The 27033-nt window shown below is 42.4% G+C and overlaps 1 protein-coding gene across 6 annotated transcripts in view; it reads left to right on the forward strand.

The window, feature by feature from the left end:
- Window positions 1-27033, forward strand: part of LOC134337256 (uncharacterized) — a 107188-nt gene that overhangs the window by 20343 nt on the left and 59812 nt on the right. For 4 of the 6 annotated variants that reach the window (XM_063032108.1, XM_063032111.1, XM_063032113.1 and 1 more), the window contains exons 6-15: window positions 562-836; window positions 1849-1985; window positions 3194-3440; window positions 9160-9276; window positions 10902-11067; window positions 14605-14879; window positions 15895-16031; window positions 17242-17488; window positions 21762-21878; window positions 23500-23665. In XM_063032108.1, the coding sequence (XP_062888178.1) occupies window positions 562-836; window positions 1849-1985; window positions 3194-3440; window positions 9160-9276; window positions 10902-11067; window positions 14605-14879; window positions 15895-16031; window positions 17242-17488; window positions 21762-21878; window positions 23500-23665 (1884 nt within the window). The remainder of the gene's footprint in view (window positions 1-561; window positions 837-1848; window positions 1986-3193; window positions 3441-9159; window positions 9277-10901; window positions 11068-14604; window positions 14880-15894; window positions 16032-17241; window positions 17489-21761; window positions 21879-23499; window positions 23666-27033) is intronic. The other 2 variants (XM_063032110.1, XM_063032112.1) reach the window with 2 other exon arrangements.

A 27033-nucleotide genomic window follows, 5' to 3' on the forward strand; every position in this document is an offset into this window, starting at 1 on the left:
GATGAGCAGATCAAATCTGATCAAAGTTGGAAAAGCTGGTCTTAGGCCTGTGTGTAACTGATAATCACAGAAGTATAATCTGTGCTACATTGGTTGATGTTAATCTGTGTAGCAGAAAATGACTACAAATTGATAAATTAGTTTGGAACTAAATGTCCTGGAAACTGCCCCTGTGAGAGTAGTACATGGGTAACTACAGTATATTGGTGTGAGAGTCAATCCACAGGGGTCTCTCCATGAGATTATTAATAGAAGAATATGTATCCAAATAGAGTGTAGTTCTTAGCAATTTGTAGCCCACTAAGTTGCTTCCAAGCATTGGATGCCTAAAAAAGGGAATTGTATTTCCAATGAAAGGTAACATACTTCGAGAATTATTGTCTGGGAAATTGCACTTCAATGATTGGTAGAGCTCAGGGAACTTACATCAGTGACAATCAACAGTCAATCAACCATGGCCTTATGAGAGTGTCTAGCTTCAAAAAGAAAAACTGAAATCCTTCATTTAGAAGTTAGTAGTGAGACCTGAATAATCTTTCTGATTTTTTTTTCTTTCTGCAGCAATCCAAATCCACTGAGCTGGGAGGCAGATTTGGGAACCATCTATAGAGACAGTCAACATGCTACAACAGTGAGAAGGAGTATTACGAGGATCGTTTCTCACCCCTTATTTGACAGAACATCCCTTGATTATGACGTGGCTGTCGTGGAGTTATCTAGCCCCGTATCATTCTCCAGATCTATCCAGCCTGTGTGCCTGCCATCCCCCGTGCACATCTTCCCCACAGGAAAGAACTGCAGTATCACAGGATGGGGAACCCTTAGAGAAGGAAGTGGTGCGCATCTGAATTATTTTTAAAAGCATTTCCTTCTGTTTACAATTTGTTATATAATGTTATTTATTCTTCATAGTGAGCCATCTTCTTCACAGGACGTCTACTGCATGGATGCAGTTCAATAAGTCTGTACCAGTTCTATGTAGGAGCACTCTCACCCTTCTGTCCTGGCAGTACAGCACTGTAAATCGTACCTTTCAAATACAAAGTTAGTCAGCTTCCCAGTCCCAAAATAAGTGTTAGGCATTCAGAACAGAAACGAAGGAAAACTGCTACACACAGGGGTTAGTGAGGTTCTGGAATTTTCTACCCTGGAGGATTATGGAGATCAGTTAGTAACTTAATTTAATACAGAGATCAGAAGATTTCTGGCTCTAGAGGAATTGAGGGACATGGAGATAAGGCAGGAAAATTCTGTTTTTGGTAGAATACAAATTTTGGAAGAATCTCGTTGGACAGTGGTAAAGACTCAGATGGCTGAATGGTCTGCTCCTGTTCCCACTTCTTAAGCAACTGCCTCCCTTCACCAAAACCTTTGTCTTCTAATCCTTATTGAAATCAATGGGCTCAGATCCCAATCAGTACTGATCTGGTGCACAATCTGAGTGATGATTCCTAAGTAATGCTGGTAATCCAAACAAGACTGGGCCCCACTGCTATACTCAAGAGGGGAACCCAATGGAAGGAACTGAGAGTTTTAGCCATCTCGATCTCATTATAAACTCTCCATGTGTACAAAAGTCTAGGAATGACTTGAATTTCAAAAGTTAAGTGCAGGATCTGACTGAAAGGATTTCATTTTCTGACAACAATGTCAACTTACAAACTCACAGTATAGAGCAGTTTGTCAGTGAGCTTTATTATCTATGGGTATATGCTCAAATTCAAGCAATGACATCTCATTTCACTCGATTCATTGCTCTTATTTACACACCAACAGAAAGGTGTTATTCCTTGTTCAATTTAAATTTGCAATGTCCCATAACACACAATTTCTCTGATTCCATCACAGATTATTTATCCATCATTCTCCAGGAAGCCCGTGTTCCAATATTCAATATGAGCGAATGTGTCAAACTCAATAGATACCCTCTAACACCACGAATGATTTGTGCCGGATTCTCAGCTGGTGGAGTGGACAGCTGTAAGGCAAGTGACGTGCTGAGTACTTGATGAATGGCAGCAGCTGGATTTGCTTTTGTGTGGACTTTTTTTCAGCTATGGGGTGCTTTGGATGGCAGAATGAAACCCAGCTCAGGCTGAGGAGAAACGGCCTTAAATGTACTGAGTTTGAATATTATTGCTGTCACTTGCAGTACATGTATTAGCCACTTAATCAATGCATAACAAATCCAAACTACTTACTAACTTACTAGTCAGCTCCATCATGGGTACTAGTCTCCAGTGTATCCAAGATATCTTCAAAGAATGGTGCTCAGAAAAGCAGATTCCATCATTCAGGACCCCCACCACCCAGGACATGCCTGCTTCTCATTGTTACCATCCGGATAGAGGAACAGCAAGCTGAAGACACACCCTTAGCAATTCAGGAACAGCTCCTTCCCCTCTGCCATCTGGTTTCTAAATGGACATTGAACCCATGAACACTACCTCACTAATTTTTCTATTCTTTTACACTACATTTTAAGTTAACTACTTAATATACATATATATACTCTTACTGCATTTCAGTTTTTTCTTTATTAATCATGTATTGCTTTGTACTGCTGCCACAAAGTTAAATTTCACAACATATGCCAGTGATATTAAACCTGATTCGAATTAACATTGATTTATTTTAAAGTCCTAGAGCAATGCAGGCATTTTGGCCCAAAGAGAGAATATTGACCCATTGTCCATCCAGATAGTCCCAATTTTCTGTCTTCAGCCAATATACCAGCAGGCCCCTTCACTCCAGGTACCTGTCCAAGTGCTTCTTAAATGATACTATTGTACCTACCACAACCTTTTCTTTTGGGAGCTCATTCCATATACTCACCACCTTCTGCATGCAAAAGTTGCCCTATAACACGATAAACATTTCATTTATGTATACCCACCCTATATAAATACAATATTATGAAGGTCATTTCTTTTCTTCAGACAATCCAAGTAGTATTACACTTGAATAATGTATATGCAGAAAAGGCAATGAAAAAGTGATTGAGACCAATGCATTGCAGTCACCTTTACACCCTGCACTATTTTAAAATATTTCAATACATCTCTAGGTGGATTCTAATTGCGATCTGGAAATTATGCTTTGCTACCACACAGTGAATTTCTGAATTGTGAAAATGCACAGAACTTTATTCTCAAAGATATGATAATTTCTGATATGTACTTCCTTTCTGTAGGGTGATTCTGGTGGCCCCTTGGTGTGTGAGGAGTCACCAGGCAAATGGTTCCTGGCTGGTATTGTGAGCTGGGGAGAAGGTTGCGCCCGACCAAACAGACCTGGTATCTACACAAGAGTGACGGCGATCCGGGACTGGGCCTTGCACATAATGACACAGTCTAATGTAATCACTACTACGGCTGAGACCGAAAGAGAACTGACCACTTCAGTGACAAATAGGACCTCGACCTCCACTTTAGCAGTAGGTGGGTTCACAATGATGGCTGGTCATACAGAGAAGTGAAGTGTGTGTGTGTGTGTGTGTGTGTGTGGTGCCTATAAAAGGCTTTCACCCCTAACTCCCCCCCAGAAGTTTTCATGTTTTATTGTTTTACGATATCGAATCACAGTGGATTTAATTTGGCTTTTTTTGACACTGATCAACACAAAAAAACTGGTGTCAAAGTGAAAACAGATCTCTACAAAGTGATCTAAATTAGTTACAAATATAAAACACAAAATAAATGATTGCATAAGGGTTCACCCCCTTTAATATGACATACCAAATTATCACTACTGTACCCAAATGGATTTAGAAGTTCCATAATTAGTTAAATGGAGATCACCGTGTGCATGCAAGGTTTTTCAATTGATTGTAGTAAAAAATACATCTGTATCTGGAAGGTCCAACTGCTGGTCAGTCAGAATCCTAGCAAAAACTACATCAGAAAGACAAAAGAAAACTCCAAGCAACTTTATAAAAAGGTTATTGAAAAGCACAAGTCAGGAGATGGATACAAGTAAGTTTCCAAATCATTGAAAATCCCTCAAGAAATGGAAAGAATTTGGCACAGATGTAAATCAGCCTAGAGCAGGCTGGCCTCAAAAACTGAGTGACCATGCAAGAAAGGGACTAGTGAGGAAGACCACCAAGAGATCTATGACAACTCTGGAGGAGTTAAAAGCTGCAATGGTTGAGCTGGGATAGACTGTGCATACAATTGTTGCCGGCTGCTTCACCAGTTGCAGCTTTATGGGATTGTGGCAAAGAAAAAGCCACTGTTGAAAAAATTTCACATGAAATCTTGGCTAGACTCTGCTAGAGGGCTTGTGGGAGACTCTGAAGTCAGCTGGAAAAAGGTTCTATGGTCTGATGAAATGAAAGTTGAGCCTTTTGGGCATCAGACTAAATACTATGTTTGGCATAAGCCAAACACTGCACATCATCAAAAACACACCATCCCTACTGTGAAGCATGGTGGTGGCTGCATCATGCTGTGGGGATGCTTTACTGCAGCAGGACCTGAAAGGCTTGTGAAGGTAGAGAGTAAAATGAATGCAGCAAAATACAGGAAAATCCTGGAGGAAAACCTGCAAGAGAACTGTGACTTGGGAGAAGATTTGTTTTCCAGCAAGACAATGATCCCAAGCATAAAGCCAAAGCTACACAGGAATGGCTTAAAAACAACAAAGTTTATGTCCTGAAGTGGCCAAGTCAGAGTCCAGACCTCAATCTAATTGAGAATTTGTGGCTGAACTTGAAAAGGGCTGTTCATTCATGATCCCCAAGCAATCTGATGGAGCCTGAGCAGTTTTGTAAAGAATGGGGGAAAATTGCAGTATCCAGATGTGCAAACTTGGTAGAGACCTGTCCACACAGACTCAAGGCTGTAACTGCTGCCAAAGACATGTCTACTAAATTCTGCTGTGAAGCGGGTGGATACTTATGCAATCAATTATTTTGTGTTTTATATTTGTAATTAACTTAGATCACTTTGTAGTGATCTGTTTTCACTTTGACATGAAAGAGTCATTTTCTGTTGATCAGTATCAAAAAAAGTCAAATCAAATCCACTGCGATTCAATATTGGAAAACAATAAAACACGAAAACTTCCAAGGGTGGCGAATACTATATAATTTCAAGGAGGCAATTGTTCTTCTCTGGTGCAATTAGCCAATAGCCACAGGGAAATCGGTAGACAGTAGAGGCTCCTGCTTAGTGTAGGACAGCGGTCCCTAACCACTGGGCCGCAAGGAAAGGATACGATTTGGCGATATGAGTCAGCTGCACCTTTCCTCATTCCCTGTCACGCCCACTGTTGAGCTTGAACACACGCGAGGTCGTTACCCGCGCATCATCCCTGTCAGCGCAGGAAGGAGATCAACTCCTCGAGATTGCAAATGACGGCGGGCTGAAAGGTATGTTTGACATAACATCTCTGCCGGCACTCTGGATCAAATTCAAGGCTAAATATCCTGAGATAGCCACGAAAGCACTGAAAACGTTGCTTCCATTTCCAACATACCTCTGCAATGAATGCAACGAAAACTAAATTGCGGAATAGACTGGACATAAGGAACCCCTTTCGAGTATCGCTGTCTCCCATCACCCCTCGATAGGACCGTCTCGTTGCAGGGAAACAAGCCCAGCGCTCCCACTGATTCAGCGATATTGGTGTGTTTCAATGACTTTATATGTTCATACGGGGAAAATGGGCTGTGTGTTCAATATCCAAACGTTACTGAAAATGTTATGATGCTATTGACTTACTTAGATAACCATATAGCAATTACAGCACGGAAACAGGCCTTCTCTGCCCTTCTGGTCCGTGCCAAATGCTACTCTCACCTAGTCCCACCGACCTGCACTCAGTCCATAACCCTCCATCCCTTTCCTGTCCATATACCTATTCAATTTTTCTTTAAATGATAATGTGGAACCTGCCTCTACCACTTCTACTGGAACTTCCTTCAACACTTACTTCAAGCTCCCCGTCCTCCCCTAATAATTAACTTATCACTATATCCATGCGAGGAAACTATGTGCTGTGTGTTTAATATTAAATTCGTAAGATAAAGCCTTTTAGAATTGAGTGTATTAGCCACTTATCACCTATATTCCGTTCGTGATTAACATTCCCCCGCTGAACAGAATCGCCAAAAACGACTTGCAGGAAAACAAATCGGCAGGTGCACGCATGCGCACTGGTGCCCTCACAAGGCTTCATGGTCATTGTAGTCTTTCTTGGGGTAAGCACAACGTATTTGACTGCTACTCTTGTCCGTTGGCAACCCTACCACCACCCCCCACCCCCCCGGTCGGCCAGTCCGCAAGAATATTGTTGACATTAAACTGGTCCGCAGTGCAAATAAGGTTGGGGACCACTGGTATAGGACATATATACAGAAAAGGTGCCAGTAACATCATGAAAAATCTCACACACCCAGTTCATGGACTGTGTCCCACTCCCATAAGAGAGGAGGCTATGTAGCGTCCACACCAGGACCACCAAACTCAGCAGTTACTTTCCCCAAGCCGTAAGACTGATCAACACCTCCATCCACTAACTCCACCACTACTTTATAATTTCACATCAGTCATCTGATGTGCAGCCTAGTGTCACATTATGGACGATCTATGTGTATAAGCTATCTTACGTATTTATATTTATTGTGTGTGTTTCTTATTGTTATTATTATTGTGTTCGCTATCTTTGTGCTTTTTTTGGCCTGCATCGGATCCTTGTAATATTTATTTTGTTCTCCTTACATTTGTGCATACGAAATGACATTAAACAATCGTGAATCTTGACTGTTAACTATAGATCACTGGTGGGACCTATCACGTATCCTGGCACAATGATGTGGATCTCACACAGAGCTATTTGGGGTCATAATTGGTCTGCTCTGCGTTTGGCTGTTTTCAGCCACAAAATTGGCAGAATGTACACATTAATGAATTCAGATGTGTCCGTGCTGAGTGTTTGTAGGTCTCCCAATATGAGATGAAACTAATACAGGACACATTTAATAGGTCAATTTAATTAGCCAAAGACAATACCATGCCTGTTTTGGGATCTCCCTGCTGGACCTTCAAAATTTCACCAGTACGTACATATTTTATGCCAGGTTTGATGAGTTTTTATTTCAACACAGAATAGTTAGGTTAAGTTATCTGACTTCTCAGTCAAGATGAGAAACAATTTCTTCCACCAGGCCATTAGGCTTCTGAGCTCCCTGCAACATCGTATTTGAATTGCCACTGGTTAATCTGTTCTGTGCCTTACAATATTTAATATTAATGCTCTTTAAGTTTGTTATTTATGTGTGAGTCATCTGTAGATTTTATCCTTACCTTCATAAGTTACCATGAGTTTCGTGTACTACAATGCTTTTAAACCTGGTTTGGAAAAACGTTCTCCCATTTCTATATACATGATATGGTTATATAAGTCATATACATGTATATAGTTAACTAACAATAAACTTGACTTGACTTCTCCTTCCATGGAATATGGAAGAACAGGTATTTCCCACTGACTCTGTAGCACCACTATGATTATAGTCAGGCACCTTGCATGCAGTGGTGTGTGTGGAAAATTGGGCGCAGTTAGAAGCCTCAGCCTCTGCTCTCTTGTTCTCTGTCCACTGGTGAATACTAGCCTCTTTAAATAATCCACACCAAAGTCTCAAGATTCACAAGGCCTCCTATAGATTGCTCCGCTTCTTCTGCTCCCGCTGATGATCTTACTACTTCTTCCCCTGCCCTGTAGGAAGATGTGAGCCCACCCCAATCTTGTCACCCCATGCTCTCCCCCCCACCCCACCCCCCAGTTTGCTTTTTGTCACTGCCCCTGTCCCTTCAGACAATGTCTCTGTCATGATTTTATAGATCTCACGGTTCTCAGTATTTATCATGTAAACTTGCATGTGACACAGCCTCACTAGTTGAGGTGTGTGAATGGGTCTGGTTAACCCATGTAATTTGACCATACACCAGTGAGAGTTAATGACTTCAGAAAAGGAGGGGAACAATGACGCAAATGTGCAAAGAAAAACTGGACCAAGTCTGCAATTTTTCTTTCACACCCCTTCCGTCACACAATTTGAGAGAGGGAGAGACTTTAAGGGGTTAGAGAGATCATATATGAAATTGGATTAACGTTATTCTTTCCTGTTTCAGAGGTTCATTGTACAGACACTACTTTCAAGTGTTCTGACAATAATTGCATCAATAAACACAACACAGAGTGTGATGGTGTCAGAGATTGTACTACAGGTTCTGTGTTAGTTGGCAAGTTGTCCAAGGATAATGTAGATATTTGGAGCTAATTATCAGCAATCATTGCTGTGTGCAGGTTTCATTTTTTTAAAATTTAGAGATACAACATTGTAACAGGACCTCACTGCCCAACGAACCTATGCCAGCCAGTTGTACCCGTGCGATTAATTATTTTATTAACCTGTACGTCTTTGGAATGTGGAAGGAAACCAGAGCACTCATAGGAAGCCCACACAGAGGAACACCATAAGAAAGAGGAGGAGAATGAGGCCATTTGGCCCATTGAGTCTGCCCCGCCATTTCATCATGGCTGATCCATTTTTCCTCTCAGCCCCAATCTCCTGCCTTCCCCCATATCCCTTCATGCCCTGACTAATCCAGAAGCTATCAACCTCTGCCTTAAATATAGCCAATGACTTGGCCTCCACAGCTGCCTGTGGCAGAGTATTCCATAGATTCTCCACTCTCTGGCTAAAGAAATTCCTCCTCATCTCTTTTCTAAAAGGATGCCCCTCTAGTTTAAGGCTGTGTCTTCAGGTCTTAGCCACCCCACCATAGGAAACATGGGGAGAAAGCACAAACTCCTTACAGGCAAAGGCAGGCAACGAATCTGGGTTGCTGGTGCTGCAACAGCATTTCGCTAACCACTACGCTATTGTGCTGTCCCTAATCACTCCACATCCCAATCATTGTTCCCATCAACTGGAAAGTGTCACGTTCTATATGTGAGAAGCTAATCAGCATTGGACCATGATGTTCAGGTAACAGGGTTCTGTTGTTATGATCATTCTGTTATGATACTTCACTTTTCGTTTCTCAGAAATAAACTTTCTGCTTGTCTAAAAAGACTTTGAGGTATTGTTCCAATATATATCTTAACATTCTCAAGTATAAAATACTAATGCTCTTTTGTTAAAAATAGCAGAAAACTGCACACATGGGAATTACATCTGCAACAACGGCCAGTGCCTTACCAAGATCAACCCAGAATGTGACAATGTAATTGATTGCTTGGACCAGTCAGATGAGATGGAATGCAGTAAGTTTTATGTTCTATGCAGACTATAAATCACAGCTGTTTACACCTTGCAAAATGTTAATTGATTAATAAGGTTTCCGTCTCTGATGAAATGCTATTTCTGACTACTGAGTTCCCACTTGCATAATCACCCAACAAATCACAGTAGGAAAGGCGAGACCAGCTCTAAGGTGCACAGAAACTGAAATACTTCTCGTGGAATCCTTCAGAACTTTACTGAATGATCCATGTTGCCTGTAGTTATTTTGTTCCATCTCCATGAAGGTGTGTTGGGAATCCCACCTTTATTTGGAGTCCATCCTCTATCCCCATATCGAAATAAATCATTCTACTACCAGTTTTACAGACAGCCTCCTGCAAATCAGTTTGCTTAAATTTAATTACAGGCTGCCATCAGCTTCTCCATTTCATCCCTGGTTGAAGTACGGCACCTGACACCTCAGACAATTTAAGTTCAGGTGCCAGATGTGATCTCTGAAGTGAAAAGAGATATCTGGAGGAAAGGGTAGTTCCTTGTCTGCTGCATCACTATCAGACTTATTGAGAGGATGAAATCTGAATTGACAAAACTATATCATCATATTTAAAGAGACAGCGTATATTTTCTGATTTTTTAATTTCTGGAAATACAATGAACCAAAGTCCCAAGGCTTCCCCTTCATTATAACTATTTATGTTAACAACAAATATGAACGATTTGCAGTGACTGGTGCATTAGAATAGGACCTTTCTGCATCATTATCAGAGTTATGGGCAAGTGCAGAAGTTGGGAAGGAAAAAGAAAGACAGGCTGAAACCCTCATAAAAACTGGGTATATCAAGGATGTGTGCATGTGAATGTGTGCGTGATTACCTTGTACCATCAGCATCAAATTTTTAAACTGCTGAGCGTGCTTCTCTCACAATATTTAGGAAAGAGAGCCTTTGATAAGTGTTTGTCACAATTTTTTCCTTTTGGAAGTGGAAGATGTTAACACTGAACTCAAGACACTTCCCCTATTGGCTCAGGGTCAGACACCCTGAGCCAATAGGCTGGTCCTGAACTTATTTCCTGGCATAATTTACATATTACTTATTAACTATTTATGGTTTTATTACTATTTAATTATTTATGGTGCAACTGTAATGAAAACCAATTTCCCCCGGGATCAATAAAGGATGACTATGACTATACCAGAAACCTATTCCAATATACATTCATACAGATACACACACACACGTGAACTGCTGCACAAGGTTATATACACAGTAAATCTTCTTCATCACTGACTCATTCACCTGACCCCGGGACAGGCAGAGCATAACTTAGACAGAAAGTTAATCTCCCTCTGCATTACCCTAGAAGTAGTCCATTTTGGGGTGCGGCACGGATAGCTGGACATAAAAACATGGTGTATTTCTTATCCGTTCTCTCAGGAATAGTTTGGAAGCCGTGGTCACGAGCAGGACAGCTCCTAACCTATGCTAGCAATGATAGTAATCCCTGAGGGATATCTGGAACTTTTAGGCTTTTGTGCATGATTTTCTGCCTTTAGAGAACAATCAGCTCAGGATGCGGACTTCTTTAGGAACAATTGACAGCTTAGATGTTTGATTACGTTCATCTTGTCTGCTCACTTTCATAGGCTGTGGTGCACCCCAACTATCCAATAGAATTGTGGGGGGCGCAGATGCTACTGAGGGTGAGTGGCCCTGGCAAGTCAGCCTGCGTTTAATTAACTGGGGCCATTGGTGTGGGGCCACGCTTGTGGCAGACACCTGGCTGATCTCAGCTGCTCATTGTTTTGTAAGGTAAGTCATTCTTTAATCATCTGGAAAACGTTTGGTGGTTTGCATAAAATCCATTCTCCTGGCTACATTGGACCCTTTCCAGTTCATTAATTGCTTGAATTGCTCCACTAATGATGCCATAGCCTCTGCCCTCCACTCTGTCCTGTCCCACCTGGAAAATGAGGTCTGATACATAGGTTGTTGCTTATAATCTGCAGTTTCGTATTTGACACCATCACTCCCCTGAAACTGGTGGGAAAACTGTCCTTGCTGGGTCTCAAAGCCACACTCTGTAGCTGGGTCCTGCATTTCTTAACAGAAAGGCTACAGTCAGTCCGTGTGAGAAGCAACATCTCCAGTCCAATTACCCCGAGCACTGGCATTCCCCAGGGCTGTGTGCTTAGTCTGCTGCTGTTCACACTGCTGACACATGACTGAGTCGCGGGGTTCGGCTCAAACCGCATCATCAGTTATTGGCCTCATCAACAATGAAACCTCACCTGGTCTCTCAATATCACCTCCCTGAATAAGAAGACACAGCAATGCCTCTGCCTCCTGAGGAGATTTAGCCAAGCAAGGTATCCCCACCCCGCCATCTTAACTGAATTGAGCAGGAGCACCATTGTGAGCATCCTGGCAAGCTGCATCTCCAACTAATACGGGAGTAGCGGTGCATCAGATCAGAAGTCACTACAAAGGACTGTGAGAATGGCCAAGAGGATCATAGGGGTCTCATTTCCATTCATTTGGGACATTTATTAGGAGTACTGAGCATGCAGGGCCCTTGGCGTTATCAAGGATCCCACCCATCGATCCAGCAAACACTTTGACATTCTACCATCAGGTAGGAGATTCCAATATATAAAGCCAAAAACGGTCAGGATGGGGAACAGCTTCTTCCCTCAGGCCATTAGGCTTTAGAACTCCCTGCCGCATCACATTCTGTACATTATTTAATTTATGCACTTTACTTTGTTTATCCATACGTAATTCAATAGGAGTTGGGATGTAATGTTGAAATTGTATAAGGCATTGGTGAGGCCAAATTTGGAGTATTGTGTACAGCTCTGATCACCAAATTATAAGAAAGATGTCAATAAAATTGAGAGAGTACTGAGAGATTTACAAAAATGTTGTCTGGGTTTCATATCCTACGTTACCGAGAAAGGTTGAACAAGTTAGGTCATTATTCTTTGGAGCATAGAAGGTTGAGGGGGGACTTGATAGAGGTATTTAAAATTATGAGGGGGTAGATAGAGTTGATGTGGATAGGCTTTTTCCACTGAGAGTGGGGGAGATTCAAACAAGAGGACATGAGTTGCGAGTTAAAGGGCAAAAGTTTAGGGGTAACATGAGGGGGAACTTCTTTACTCAGAGAGTGGTAGCTGTGTGGAACCAGCTTCCAGCAGAAGTGGTTGAGGCAGGTTCGATGTTGTCATTTAAACTTAAATTGGATAGATATATGGACAGGAAAGGAATGGAGGGTTATGGGCTGAGTGCAGGTCAGTGAGACGAGGTGAGAGTAAGAGTTCGGCACGGACCAGAAGGGCCGAGATGGCCTGTTTCTATGCTATAATTGTTATATGGTTATATGGTGAAAACCAGTTATGAAATCCCAGACCAAGAAACACACACAAACTTCACTCACATGGGTTTTATATTTTTAATAGTATGATCAGTAGTTTTATGATTTATTTTGAGTTCCTTGTGCTTCATTTAGAAAATAGAAATCTACAGCACATTACAGGCCCGCAATGTTATGCCGACCACGTAACCTACTCTAAAAACTGCCTAGAACTTTCCTACCACATAGCCCCCTATTTTAGGTAAAGCTTTCAGGAAACAGCTATAAGAACTAATGGTCTTGGGGTCAGTCTGACGTCTGCAAATGACGCTGCCAGCCTTGAGCATAGTTGAACACACAGGATTGCCAGTGTGGCAATAAGGGGATTGGTTAGAAAGTGAAAAATCTCAGTTTCAGACCCTGATTACAGTGCATTGTGTCATGATGGCGATCAGGGGATATCAGGGCATGATGGCTTCTGCAGTTAAAGATCTAGCTGTACACAACAATATCGCATTATTGAGATGTCAAAGGGTCTTTGGGATGTAAGTCAGACAGAACGAGCGTGATGCAAATGGTACCTCTATGAGGGTCAGTACGCAGGTAACTGTACCACAGTGAGAGTCAATATACATGCAAGTATACCCCAGTAGGCATTAGTACCAGACAGCTAGACTTGAGGAGGTGTCAGAACTTAAGTAGTGGTATCCCAATGGGATGCAGTACCCAGGTAACTGTATCCTACAGGGCATTAGAACGCCAACAACTATGATTATTGTATCTGACGGTGACACGGGATTTCTGCAATTCTTGTATGATGTGAACTGCACAAAGATACTAGGTGAGAAAGTTTTTATAGCGGAAAAGCCGTACCACTAGGGAAGTTAGACACTCTCGATCTCAGAAGTCCAGTCCAGTCATCACAGCTGAGGTCTTCTTTGGTGGCAGTGGATGATCGAGACTTCTCCTGTGCCTTGCCATGCCCTTTGCTCTCCATGGAACATTGCAGAACTGCTTTCGTGGATGGTGGATCTCAGCCACCCAGCTTCACGTGCTGGGATCAGAACGCCCCTCCCTCACCAGGGTATGAAGTCCACTAGCTACCCTCACTTGGTTTAGCTTGCCTGTCAAAGTGATGTACGGGTGTGGCCGCTGTTGCATGCAAACAGCGACTTGGAGCCACAGGTGAGAGCCCAGTGTCCAGTGGGAACCAAATATGAGTGAGTAAATGGACACGACAAGCCTCTTCACCAGAGGGGCCGCCTTCTCCCTGAACAGCCCATACATTCCACCACAGCAACTATACCCTTATGTAAATGCCAGGCAATTGTTCCCTTACCAGAGTTACTACTTGGTAACTGACCACTGCTCCCAGTTACAGTGGGATCAGTGCCCAGAGAAGCTAAGGCTGTTAGAATGAACGCACGAAGGGCAGATGAGCAGATCAAATCTGATCAAAGTTGGAAAAGCTGGCCTTAGGCCTGTGTGTAACTGGCAATCACAGAATTATAATCTGTGCTACATTGGCTGATGTTAATCTGTGTAGCAGAAAATGACTACAAATTGATAAATTAGTTTGGAACTAAATGTCCTGGAAACTGCCCCTGTGGGAGTAGTACATGGGTAACTACAGTATATTGGTGTGAGAGTCAATCCACAGGGGTCTCCCCATGAGATTATTAATAGAAGAATATGTATCCAAATAGAGTGTAGTTCTTAGCAATTTGTAGCCCACTAAGTTGCTTCCAAGCATTGGATGCCTAAAAAGGGAATTGTATTTCCAATGAAAGGTAACATACTTCGAGAATTATTGTCTGGGAAATTGCACTTCAATGATTGGTAGAGCTCAGGGAACTTACATCAGTGACAATCAACAGTCAATCAACCATGGCCTTATGAGAGTGTCTAGCTTCAAAAAGAAAAACTGAAATCCTTCATTTCGAAGTTAGTCGTGAGACCTGAATAATCTTTCTGATTTTTTTTTCTTTCTGCAGGAATCCAAATCCACTGAGCTGGGAGGCAGATTTGGGAACCATCTATAGAGACAGTCAACATGCTACAACAGTGAGAAGGAGTATTACGAGGATCGTTTCTCACCCCTTATATGACAGAACATCCCCTGATTACGACGTGGCTGTACTGGAGTTATCTAGCCCTGTATCATTCTCCAGATCTATCCAGCCTGTGTGCCTGCCATCCCCCGTGCACAACTTCCCCACAGGAAAGAACTGCAGTATCACAGGATGGGGAACCCTTAGAGAAGGAAGTGGTGCGCATCTGAATTATTTTTAAAAGCATTTCCTTCTGTTTACAATTTGTTATATAATGTTATTGATTCTCTTCGTAGTGAGCCATCTTCTTCACAGGACGTCTACTGCTTGGATGCAGTTCAATAAGTCTGTACCAGTGCTATGTAGGAGCACTCTCACCCTTCTGTCCTGGCAGTACAGCACTGTAAATCTTGTCTTTCAAATACAAAGTTATTCAGCTTCCCAATCCCAAAATAAGTGTTAGGCATTCAGAACTGAAACAAAGAAAAACTGCTACACACAGGGGTTAGTGAGGTTCTGGAATTTTCTACCCTGGAGGATTATGGAGATCAGTTAGTAACTTAATTTAGTACAGAGATCAGAAGATTTCTGGCTCTAGAGGAATTGAGGGACATGGAGATAAGGCAGGAAAATTCTGTTTTTGGTAGAATACAAATTTTGGAAGAATCTCGTTGGACAGTGGTAAAGACTCAGATGGCTGAATGGTCTGCTCCTGTTCCCACTTCTTAAGCAACTGCCTCCCTTCACCAAAACCTTTGTCTTCTAATCCTTATTGAAATCAATGGGCTCAGATCCCAATCAGTACTGATCTGGTGCACAATCTGAGTGATGATTCCTAAGTAATGCTGGTAATCCAAACAAGACTGGGCCCCACTGCTATACTCAAGAGGGGAACCCAATGGAAGGAACTGAGAGTTTTAGCCATCTCGATCTCATTATAAACTCTCCATGTGTACAAAAGTCTAGGAATGACTTGAATTTCAAAAGTTAAGTGCAGGATCTGACTGAAAGGATTTCATTTTCTGACAACAATGTACAACTTACAAACTCACAGTACAGAGCAGTTTGTCAGCGAGCTTTATTATCTATGGGTATATGCTCAAATTCAAGCAATGACATCTCATTTCACTCGATTCATTGCTCTTATTTACACACCAACAGAAAGGTGTTATTCCTTGTTCAATTTAAATTTGCAATGTCCCATAACACACAATTTCTCTGATTCCATCACAGATTATTTATCCATCATCCTCCAGGAAGCCCGTGTTCCAATATTCAATATGAGCGAATGTGTCAAACTCAATAGATACCCTGTAACACCACGAATGCTTTGTGCTGGATTCTCAGCTGGTGGAGTGGACAGCTGTAAGGCAAGTGACGTGCTGAGTACTTGATGAATGGCAGCAGCTGGATTTGCTTTTGTGTGGACTTTTTTTCAGCTATGGGGTGCTTTGGATGGCAGAATGAAACCCAGCTCAGGCTGAGGAGAAACGGCCTTAAATGTACTGAGTTTGAATATTATTGCTGTCACTTGCAGTACATGTATTAGCCACTTAATCAATGCATAACAAATCCAAACTACTTACTAGCTTACTAGTCAGCTCCATCATGGGTACTAGCCTCCAGTGTATCCAAGACATCTTCAAAGAATGGTGCTCAGAAAAGAAGATTCCATCATTCAGGACCCCCACCACCCAGGACATGCCTGCTTCTCATTGTTACCATCCGGATAGAGGTACAGCAAGCTGAAGACACACCCTTAGCAATTCAGGAACAGCTCCTTCCCCTCTGCCATCTGGTTTCTAAATGGACATTGAACCCATGAACACTACCTCACTACTTTTTCTATTCTTTTACACTACATTTTAAGTTAACTACTTAATATACACATATATACTCTTACTGCATTTCAGGTTTTTTCTTTATTTATCATGTATTGCATTGTACTGCTGCCACAAAGTTAAATTTCACAACATATGCCAGTGATATTAAACCTGATTCGAATTAACATTGATTTATTTTAAAGTCCTAGAGCAATGCAGGCCTTTCGGTCCAAAGTGAGAATATTGACCCCATTGTCCATCTAGATAGTCCCAATTTCCTATCTTCAGCCAATATACCAGCAGGCCCCTTCACTCCAGGTACCTGTCCAAGTGCTTCTTAAATGATACTATTGTACCTGCCTCAACCTTTTCCTTTGGGAGCTCATTCCATATACTCACCACCTTCTGCATACAAAAGTTGCCCTATAACACGATAAACATTTCATTTATGTATACCCACCCTATATAAATACAATATTATGAAGGTCATTTCTTTTCTTCAGACAATCCAAGTAGTAGTACACTTGAATAATGTATATGCAGAAAAGGCAATGAAAAAGTGATTGAGACCAACGCATTCCAGTCATCTTTACACTCTGCACTATTTTAAAATACTTCAATACATCTCTAGGTGGATTCTAATTGCAATCTGGAAATTATTCTTTGCTACCACACAGTGAATTTTTGAATTGTGAAAATGCACAGAACTTTATTCTCAAAGATATGATAATTTCTGTTGTGTACTTCCTTTCTGTAGGGTGATTCTGGTGGCCCCTTGGTGTGTGAGGAGTCACCAGGCAAATGGTTCCTGGCTGGTATTGTGAGCTGGGGAGAAGGTTGCGCCCGACCAAACAGACCTGGTGTCTACACAAGAGTGACGGCGATCCGGGACTGGGCCTTGCACGTAATGACACAGTCCAATGTAATCACTACTACGGCTGAGACCAAAAGAGAACTGACCACTTCAGTGACAAATAGGACCTCGACCTCCACTTTAGCAGTAGGTGGGTTCAAATTGATGGCTGGTCATACAGAGAAGTGAAGTGTGTGTGTGTGTGTGTGTGTGTGTGTGTGTGTGTGTGTGTGTGGTGCCTATAAAAAGCTTTCAACCCTACCTCCCTCCCAGAAGTTTTCATGTTTTATTGTTTTACAACATTGAATCACAGTGGATTTAATTTGGCTTTTTTTGACACTGATCAACAGAAGAAAACTCTTGTGTCAAAGGGAAAGAGATCTCTACAAAGTGATCTGAATTATTGTAGTCTTTCTCGGGGTAAGCACAACGTACTTGACTGCTACTCTTGTCCGTTGGCAACCCTACTACCACCCTACCCCGCCGGTCGGCCAGTCCGCAAGAATATTGTTGACATTAAACTGGTCCGCAGTGCAAATAAGGTTGGGAACCACTGGTATAGGACATATATACAGAAAAGGTGCCAGTAACATCATGAAAAATCTCACACACCCAGTTCATGGACTGTGTCCCACTCCCATAAGAGAGGAGGCTATGTAGCATCCACACCAGGACCACCAAACTCAGCAGTTACTTTCCCCAAGCCGTAAGACTGATCAACACCTCCATCCACTAACTCCACCACTACTTTATAATTTCACATCAGTCATCTGATGTGCAGCCTTGTGTCACGTTATGGACAATCTATGTATATAAGCTATCTTATGTATTTATATTTATTGTGTGTGTTTTATATATTGTTGTTATTATTGTGTTCATTATCTTTTGTGTTTTTTTTGGCCTGCATCGGATCCTTGTAACATTTATTTTGTTCTCCTTACATTTGTGAATAGGAAATGACATTAAACAATCGTGAATCTTGACTGTTAACTACAGATCACTGGTGGGACCTATCACGTATCCTGGCACAATGATGTGGATCTCCCACAGAGCTATTTGGGGTCATAACTGGTCTGCTCTATATTTGGCTGCTTTCATCCACAAAATAGGCAGAATGTACACATTAATGAATTCAGATGTGTCCATGCTGAATGTTTGTAGGTCTCCCAATATGAGATGAAACTAATACAGGACACATTTAATAGGTCAATTTAATTAGCCAAAGACAATACCATGCCTGTTTTGGGATCTCCCTGCTGGACCTTCAAAATTTCACCAGTACGTACATATTTTATGCCAGGTTTGATGAGTTTTTATTTCAACATAGAATAGTTCGGTTAAGTTATCTGACTTCTCAGTCAAGATGAGAAACAATTTCTTCCACCAGGCCATTAGGCTTCTGAGCTCCCTGCAACATCGTATTTGAATTGCCACTGGTTAATCTGTTCTGTGCCTTACAATATTTAATATTAATGCTCTTTAAGTTTGTTATTTATGTGTGAGTCATCTGTAGATTTTATCCTTACTTTCATAAGTTACCATGAGTTTCGTGTACTACAATGCTTTTAAACCTGGTTTGGAAAAACGTTGTCCCATTTCTATATACATTATATGGTTATATAAGTCATATATATGTATATAGTTAACTAACAATAAACTTGACTTGACTTCTCCTTCCATGGAATATGGATCCCACCACTAAGCACATCTTTCCCTCCCCCGCTCTCTCTGCATTCCGCAGGGATCGCTCCCTACACAACTCCCTTGTCCATTCGTCCCCCCCCATCCCTCCCCACTGATCTCCCTCCTGGCACTTATCCGTGTAAGTGGAACAAATACTACACATGCCCTTACACTTCCTCCCTTACCACCATTCAGGGCCCCAAACAGTCCTTCCAGGTGAGGCATCACTTCACCTGTGAGTCGACTGGGGTGATATACTGCGTCCGGTGCTCCCGATGTGGCCTTTTATATATTGGTGAGACCCGACGCAGACTGGGAGACCGCTTTGCTGAACATCTACGCTCTGTCCGCCAGAGAAAGCAGGATCTCCCAGTGGCCACACATTTTAATTCCACATCCCATTCCCATTCTGACATGTCTATCCACGGCCTCCTCTACTGTAAAGATGAAGCCACACTCAGGTTGGAGGAACAACACCTTATATTCCGTCTGGGTAGCCTCCAACCTGATGGCATGAACATTGACTTCTCTAACTTCCGCTAAGGCCCCACCTCCCCCTCGTACCCCATCTGTTACTCATTTTTATGCACACATTCTTTCTCTCACTCTCCTTTTTCTCCCTCTGTCCCTCTGAATATACCTCTTGCCCATCCTCTGGGTCACCCCCCCCCCAACTTGTCTTTCTTCCCGGACCTCCTGTCCCATGATCCTCTCGTATCCCCTTTTGCCTATCACCTGTCCAGCTCTCGGCTCTATCCCTCCCCCTCCTGTCTTCTCCTATCATTTTGCATCTCCCCCTCCCCCACCAGCTTTCAAATCCCTTACTCACGCTTCCTTCAGTTAGTCCTGACGAAGGGTCTCGGCCTGAAACGTCGACTGCGCCTCTTCCTATAGATGCTGCTTGGCCTGCTGCGTTCACCAGCAACTTTGATGTATGTTGCTTGGAAAAACGTTGTCCCATTTCTATATACATTATATGGTTATATAAGTCATATACATGTATATAGTTAACTAACAATAAACTTGACTTGACTTCTCCTTCCATGGAATATGGAAGAACAGGTATTTCCCACTGACTCTGTAGTACCACTATGATTATAGTCAGGCACCTTGCATGCAGTGGTGTGTGTGGAAAATTGGGCGCAGTTAGAAGCCTCAGCCTCTGCTCTCTTGTTCTCTGTCCACTGGTGAATACAAGCCTCTTTAAATAATCCACACCAAAGTCTCAAGATTCACAAGGCCTCCTATAGATTGCTCCGCTTCTTCTGCTCCCGCTGATGATCTTACTACTTCTTCCCCTGCCCTGTAGGAAGATGTGAGCCCACCCCAATCTTGTCACCCCATGCTCTCCCCCCCCACCCCACCCCCCAGTTTGCTTTTTGTCACTGCCCCTGTCCCTTCAGACAATGTCTCTGTCATGATTTTATAGATCTCACGGTTCTCAGTATTTATCATGTAAACTTGCATGTGACACAGCCTCACTAGTTGAGGTGTGTGAATGGGTCTGGTTAACCCATGTAATTTGACCATACACCAGTGAGAGTTAATGACTTCAGAAAAGGAGGGGAACAATGACGCAAATGTGCAAAGAAAAACTGGACCAAGTCTGCAATTTTTCTTTCACACCCCTTCCGTCACACAATTTGAGAGAGGGAGAGACTTTAAGGGGTTAGAGAGATCATATATGAAATTGGATTAACGTTATTCTTTCCTGTTTCAGAGGTTCATTGTACAGACACTACTTTCAAGTGTTCTGACAATAATTGCATCAATAAACACAACACAGAGTGTGATGGTGTCAGAGATTGTACTACAGGTTCTGTGTTAGTTGGCAAGTTGTCCAAGGATAATGTAGATATTTGGAGCTAATTATCAGCAATCATTGCTGTGTGCAGGTTTCATTTTTTTAAAATTTAGAGATACAACATTGTAACAGGACCTCACTGCCCAACGAACCTATGCCAGCCAGTTGTACCCGTGCGATTAATTATTTTATTAACCTGTACGTCTTTGGAATGTGGAAGGAAACCAGAGCACTCATAGGAAGCCCACACAGAGGAACACCATAAGAAAGAGGAGGAGAATGAGGCCATTTGGCCCATTGAGTCTGCCCCGCCATTTCATCATGGCTGATCCATTTTTCCTCTCAGCCCCAATCTCCTGCCTTCCCCCATATCCCTTCATGCCCTGACTAATCCAGAATCTATCAACCTCTGCCTTAAATATAGCCAATGACTTGGCCTCCACAGCTGCCTGTGGCAGAGTATTCCATAGATTCTCCACTCTCTGGCTAAAGAAATTCCTCCTCATCTCTTTTCTAAAAGGATGCCCCTCTAGTTTAAGGCTGTGTCTTCAGGTCTTAGCCACCCCACCATAGGAAACATGGGGAGAAAGCACAAACTCCTTACAGGCAAAGGCAGGCAATGAATCTGGGTTGCTGGTGCTGCAACAGCATTTCGCTAACCACTACGCTATTGTGCTGTCCCTAATCACTCCACATCCCAATCATTGTTCCCATCAACTGGAAAGTGTCACGTTCTATATGTGAGAAGCTAATCAGCATTGGACCATGATGTTCAGGTAACAGGGTTCTGTTGTTATGATCATTCTGTTATGATACTTCACTTTTCGTTTCTCAGAAATAAACTTTCTGCTTGTCTAAAAAGACTTTGAGGTATTGTTCCAATATATATCTTAACATTCTCAAGTATAAAATACTAATGCTCTTTTGTTAAAAATAGCAGAAAACTGCACACATGGGAATTACATCTGCAACAACGGCCAGTGCCTTACCAAGATCAACCCAGAATGTGACAATGTAATTGATTGCTTGGACCAGTCAGATGAGATGGAATGCAGTAAGTTTTATGTTCTATGCAGACTATAAATCACAGCTGTTTACACCTTGCAAAATGTTAATTGATTAATAAGGTTCTCTGATGAAATGCTATTTCTCACTACTGAGTTCCCACTTGCATAATCACCCAACAAATCACAGTAGGAAAGGCGAGACCAGCTCTTAGGTGCACAGAAACTGAGATACTTCTCGTGGAATCCTTCAGAACTTTACTGAATGATCCATGTTGCCTGTAGTTATTTTGTTCCATCTCCATGAAGGTGTGTTGGGAATCCCACCTTTATTTGGAGTCCATCCTCTATCCCCATATCGAAATAAATCATTCTACTACCAGTTTTACAGACAGCCTCCTGCAAATCAGTTTGCTTAAATTTAATTACAGGCTGCCATCAGCTTCTCCATTTCATCCCTGGTTGAAGTACGGCACCTGACACCTCAGACAATTTAAGTTCAGGTGCCAGATGTGATCTCTGAAGTGAAAAGAGATATCTGGAGGAAAGGGTAGTTCCTTGTCTGCTGCATCACTATCAGACTTATTGAGAGGATGAAATCTGAATTGACAAAACTATATCATCATATTTAAAGAGACAGTGTATATTTTCTGATTTTTTAATTTCTGGAAATACAATGAACCAAAGTCCCAAGGCTTCTCCTTCATTATAATTATTTATGTTAACAACAAATATGAAAGATTTGCAGTGACTGGTGCATTAGAATAGGACCTTTCTGCATCATTATCAGAGTTATGGGCAAGTGCAGAAGTTGGGAAGGAAAAAGAAAGACAGGCTGAAACCCTCATAAAAACTAGGTATATCAAGGATGTGTGCATGTGAATGTGTGCGTGATTACCTTGTACCATCAGCATCAAATTTTTAAACTGCTGAGCGTGCTTCTCTCACAATATTTAGGAAAGAGAGCCTTTGATAAGTGTTTGTCACAATTTTTTCCTTTTGGAAATGGGAGATGTTAACACTGAACTCAAGACACTTCCCATATTGGCTCAGGGTCAGACACCCTGAGCCAATAGGCTGGTCCTGAACTTATTTCCTGGCATAATTTACATATTACTTTTTAACTATTTATGGTTTTATTACTATTTAATTATTTATGGTGCAACTGTAATGAAAACCAATTTCCCCCGGGATCAATAAAGGATGACTATGACTATACCAGAAACCTATCCCAATATACATTCATACAGATACACACACACACGTGAACTGCTGCACAAGGTTATATACACAGTAAATCTTCTTCATCACTGACTCATTCACCTGACCCCGGGACAGGCAGAGCATAACTTAGACAGAAAGTTAATCTCCCTCTGCATTACCCTAGAAGTAGTCCATTTTGGGGTGCGGCACGGATAGCTGGACATAAAAAACATGGTGTATTTCTTATCCGTTCTCTCAGGAATAGTTTGGAAGCCGTGGTCACGAGCAGGACAGCTCCTAACCTATGCTAGCAATGATAGTAATCCCTGAGGGATATCTGGAACTTTTAGGCTTTTGTGCATGATTTTCTGCCTTTAGAGAACAATCAGCTCAGGATGCGGACTTCTTTAGGAACAATTGACAGCTTAGATGTTTGATTACGTTCATCTTGTCTGCTCACTTTCATAGGCTGTGGTGCACCCCAACTATCCAATAGAATTGTGGGGGGCGCAGATGCTACTGAGGGTGAGTGGCCCTGGCAAGTCAGCCTGCGTTTAATTAACTGGGGCCATGGATGTGGGGCCACGCTTGTGGCAGACACCTGGCTGATCTCAGCTGCTCATTGTTTTATAAGGTAAGTCATTCTTTAATCATCTGGAAAACGTTTGGTGGTTTGCATAAAATCCATTCTCCTGGCTACATTGGACCCTTTCCAGTTCATTAATTGCTTGAATTGCTCCACTAATGATGCCATAGCCTCTGCCCTCCACTCTGTCCTGTCCCACCTGGAAAATGAGGTCTGATACGTAGGTTGTTGCGTATAATCTGCAGTTTCGTGTTTAACACCATCACTCCCCTGGAACTGGTGGGAAAACTGTCCTTGCTGGGTCTCAAAGCCACACTCTGTAGCTGGGTCCTGCATTTCTTAACAGAAAGGCTACAGTCAGTCCGTGTGAGAAGCAACATCTCTAGTCCAATTACCCCGAGCACTGGCATTCCCCAGGGCTGTGTGCTTAGTCTGCTGCTGTTCACACTGCTGACACATGACTGAGTCGCGGGGTTCGGCTCAAACCGCATCATCAGTTATTGGCCTCATCAACAATGAAACCTCACTTGGTCTCTCAATATCACCCCCTGAATAAGAAGACACAGCAATGCCTCTGCCTCCTGAGGAGATTTAGCCAAGCAAGGTATCCCCACCCCGCCATCTTAACTGAATTGAGCAGGAGCACCATTGTGAGCATCCTGGCAAGCTGCATCTCCAACTAATACGGGAGTAGCGGTGCATCAGATCAGAAGCCACTACAAAGGACTGTGAGAATGGCCAAGAGGATCATACGGGTCTCATTTCCATTCATTTGGGACATGTATTAGGAGTACTAAGCATGCAGGGCCCTTGGCGTTATCAAGGATCCCACCCATCCATCCAGCAACCACTTTGACATTCTACCATCAGGTAGGAGATTCCAATATATAAAGCCAAAAACGGTCAGGATGGGGAACAGCTTCTTCCCTTAGGCCATTAGGCTTTTGAACTCCCTGCCGCATCACATTCTGTACATTATTTAATTTATGCACTTTACTTTGTTTATCCATATGTAATTCAAAAGGAGTTGGAATGTAATGTTGAAATTGTATAAGGCATTGGTGAGGCCAAATTTGGAGTATTGTGTACAGCTCTGATCACCAAATTATAAGAAAGATGTCAATAAAATTGAGAGAGTACTGAGGAGATTTACTAAAATGTTGTCTGGGTTTCATATCCTAAGTTACAGAGAAAGGTTGAACAAGTTAGGTCATTATTCTTTGGAGCGTAGAAGGTTGAGGGGGTACTTGATAGAGGTATTTAAAATTATGAGGGGGATAGATAGAGTTGATGTGGATAGGCTTTTTCCACTGAGAGTGGGGGAGATTCAAACAAGAGGACATGAGTTGCGAGTTAAAGGGCAAAAGTTTAGGGGTAACATGAGGGGGAACTTCTTTACTCAGAGAGTGGAAGCTGTGTGGAACGAGCTTCCAGCAGAAGTGGTTGAGGCAGGTTCGATGTTATCATTTAAACTTAAATTGGATAGATATATGGACAGGAAAGGAATGGAGGGTTATGGGCTGAGCGCAGGTCAGTGAGACTAGGTGAGAGTAAGAGTTCGGCACGGACTAGAAGGGCCGAGATGGCCTGTTTCCATGCTATAATTGTTATATGGTTATATGGTGAAAACCAGTTATGAAATCCCAGACCAAGAAACACACACAAACTTCACTCACTTGGGTTTTATATTTTTAATAGTATGATCAGTAGTTTTATGATTTATTTTGAGTTCCTAGTGCTTCATTTAGAACATAGAATATAGAACATAGAAATCTACAGCACATTACAGGCCCGCAATGTTATGCCGACCACGGAACCTACTCTGAAAACTGGCTAGAACTTTCCTACCACATAGCCCATATTTTTGGTAAAACTTTCGGGAAACAGCTATAAGAACTTATGGTCTTGGGGTCAGTCTGACATCTGCAAATGACGCTGCCAGCCTTGAGCATAGTTGAACACACAGGATTGCCAGTGTGGCAATAAGGGCATTGGTTAGAAAGTGAAAAATCTCAGTTTCAGACCCTGATTACAGTGTATTGTGTCATGATGGCGATCAGGGGATATCAGGGCATGATGGCTTCTGCAGTTAAAGATCTAGCTGTACACAACAATATCACATTACTGAGATGTCAAAGTGTCTTTGGGATGTAAGTCAGACAGAACGAGCGTGATGCAAATGGTATCTCTGTGAGGGTCAGTACGCAGGTAACTGTACCACAGTGAGAGTCAATATACATGCAAATATACCCCAGTAGGCATTGGTACCAGACAGCTAGACTTGAGGAGGTGTCAGAACTTAAGTAGTGGTATCCCATTGGGATGCAGTACCCAGGTAACTGTATCCTACAGGGCATTAGAACGCCAACAACTATGATAATTGTATCTGATGGTGACATGAGATTTCTGCAATTCTTGTATGATGTGAACTGCACAAAGATACTAGGTGAGAAAGTTTTTATAGCGGAAAAGCCGTACCACTGGGGAAGTTCCACACTCTCGATCTCAGAAGTCCAGTCCAGTCATCACAGCTGGGGTCTTCTTTGGTGGCAGTGGATGATCGAGACTTCTCCTGTGCCTTGCCATGCCCTTTGCTCTCCATGGAACATTGCAGAACTGCTTTCGTGGATGGTGGATCTCAGCCACCCAGCTTCACGTGCTAGGATCCGAACGCCCCTCCCTCACCAGGGTATGAAGTCCACTAGCCACCCTCACTTGGTTTAGCTTGCCTGTCAAAGTGGTGTATGGGTGTGGCCACTGTTGCATGCAAACAGCGACTTGGAGCCACAGGTGAGAGCCCAGTGTCCAGTGGGAACCAAATATGAGTGAGTAAATGGACACGACAAGCCGCTTCACCAGAGGGGCCGCCTTCTCCCTGAACAGCCCATACATTCCACCACAGCAACTATACCCTTATGTAAATGCCAGGCAATTGTTCCCTTACCAGAGCTACTACTTGGTAACTGACCACTGCTCCCAGTTACAGCGGGATCAGTGCCCAGAGAAGCTCAGGCTGTTAGAATGAACGCACAAAGAGCAGATGAGCAGATCAAATCTGATCAAAGTTGGAAAAGCTGGTCTTAGGCCTGTGTGTAACTGATAATCACAGAATTATAATCTGTGCTACATTGGTTGATGTTAATCTGTGTAGCAGAAAATGACTACAATTTGATAAATTAGTTTGGAACTAAATGTCCTGGAAACTGCCCCTGTGAGAGTAGTACATGGGTAACTACAGTATATTGGTGTGAGAGTCAATCCACAGGGGTCTCTCCATGAGATTATTAATAGAAGAATATGTATCCAAATAGAGTGTAGTTCTTAGCAATTTGTAGCCCACTAAGTTGCTTCCAAGCTTTGGATGCCTAAAAAGGGAATTGTATTTCCAATGAAAGGTAACATACTTCGAGAATTAT

This window comes from Mobula hypostoma, chromosome 24 (genome assembly GCF_963921235.1).
Source record: "Mobula hypostoma chromosome 24, sMobHyp1.1, whole genome shotgun sequence".
Classification (NCBI taxonomy): Eukaryota; Metazoa; Chordata; class Chondrichthyes; order Myliobatiformes; family Myliobatidae; genus Mobula; species Mobula hypostoma.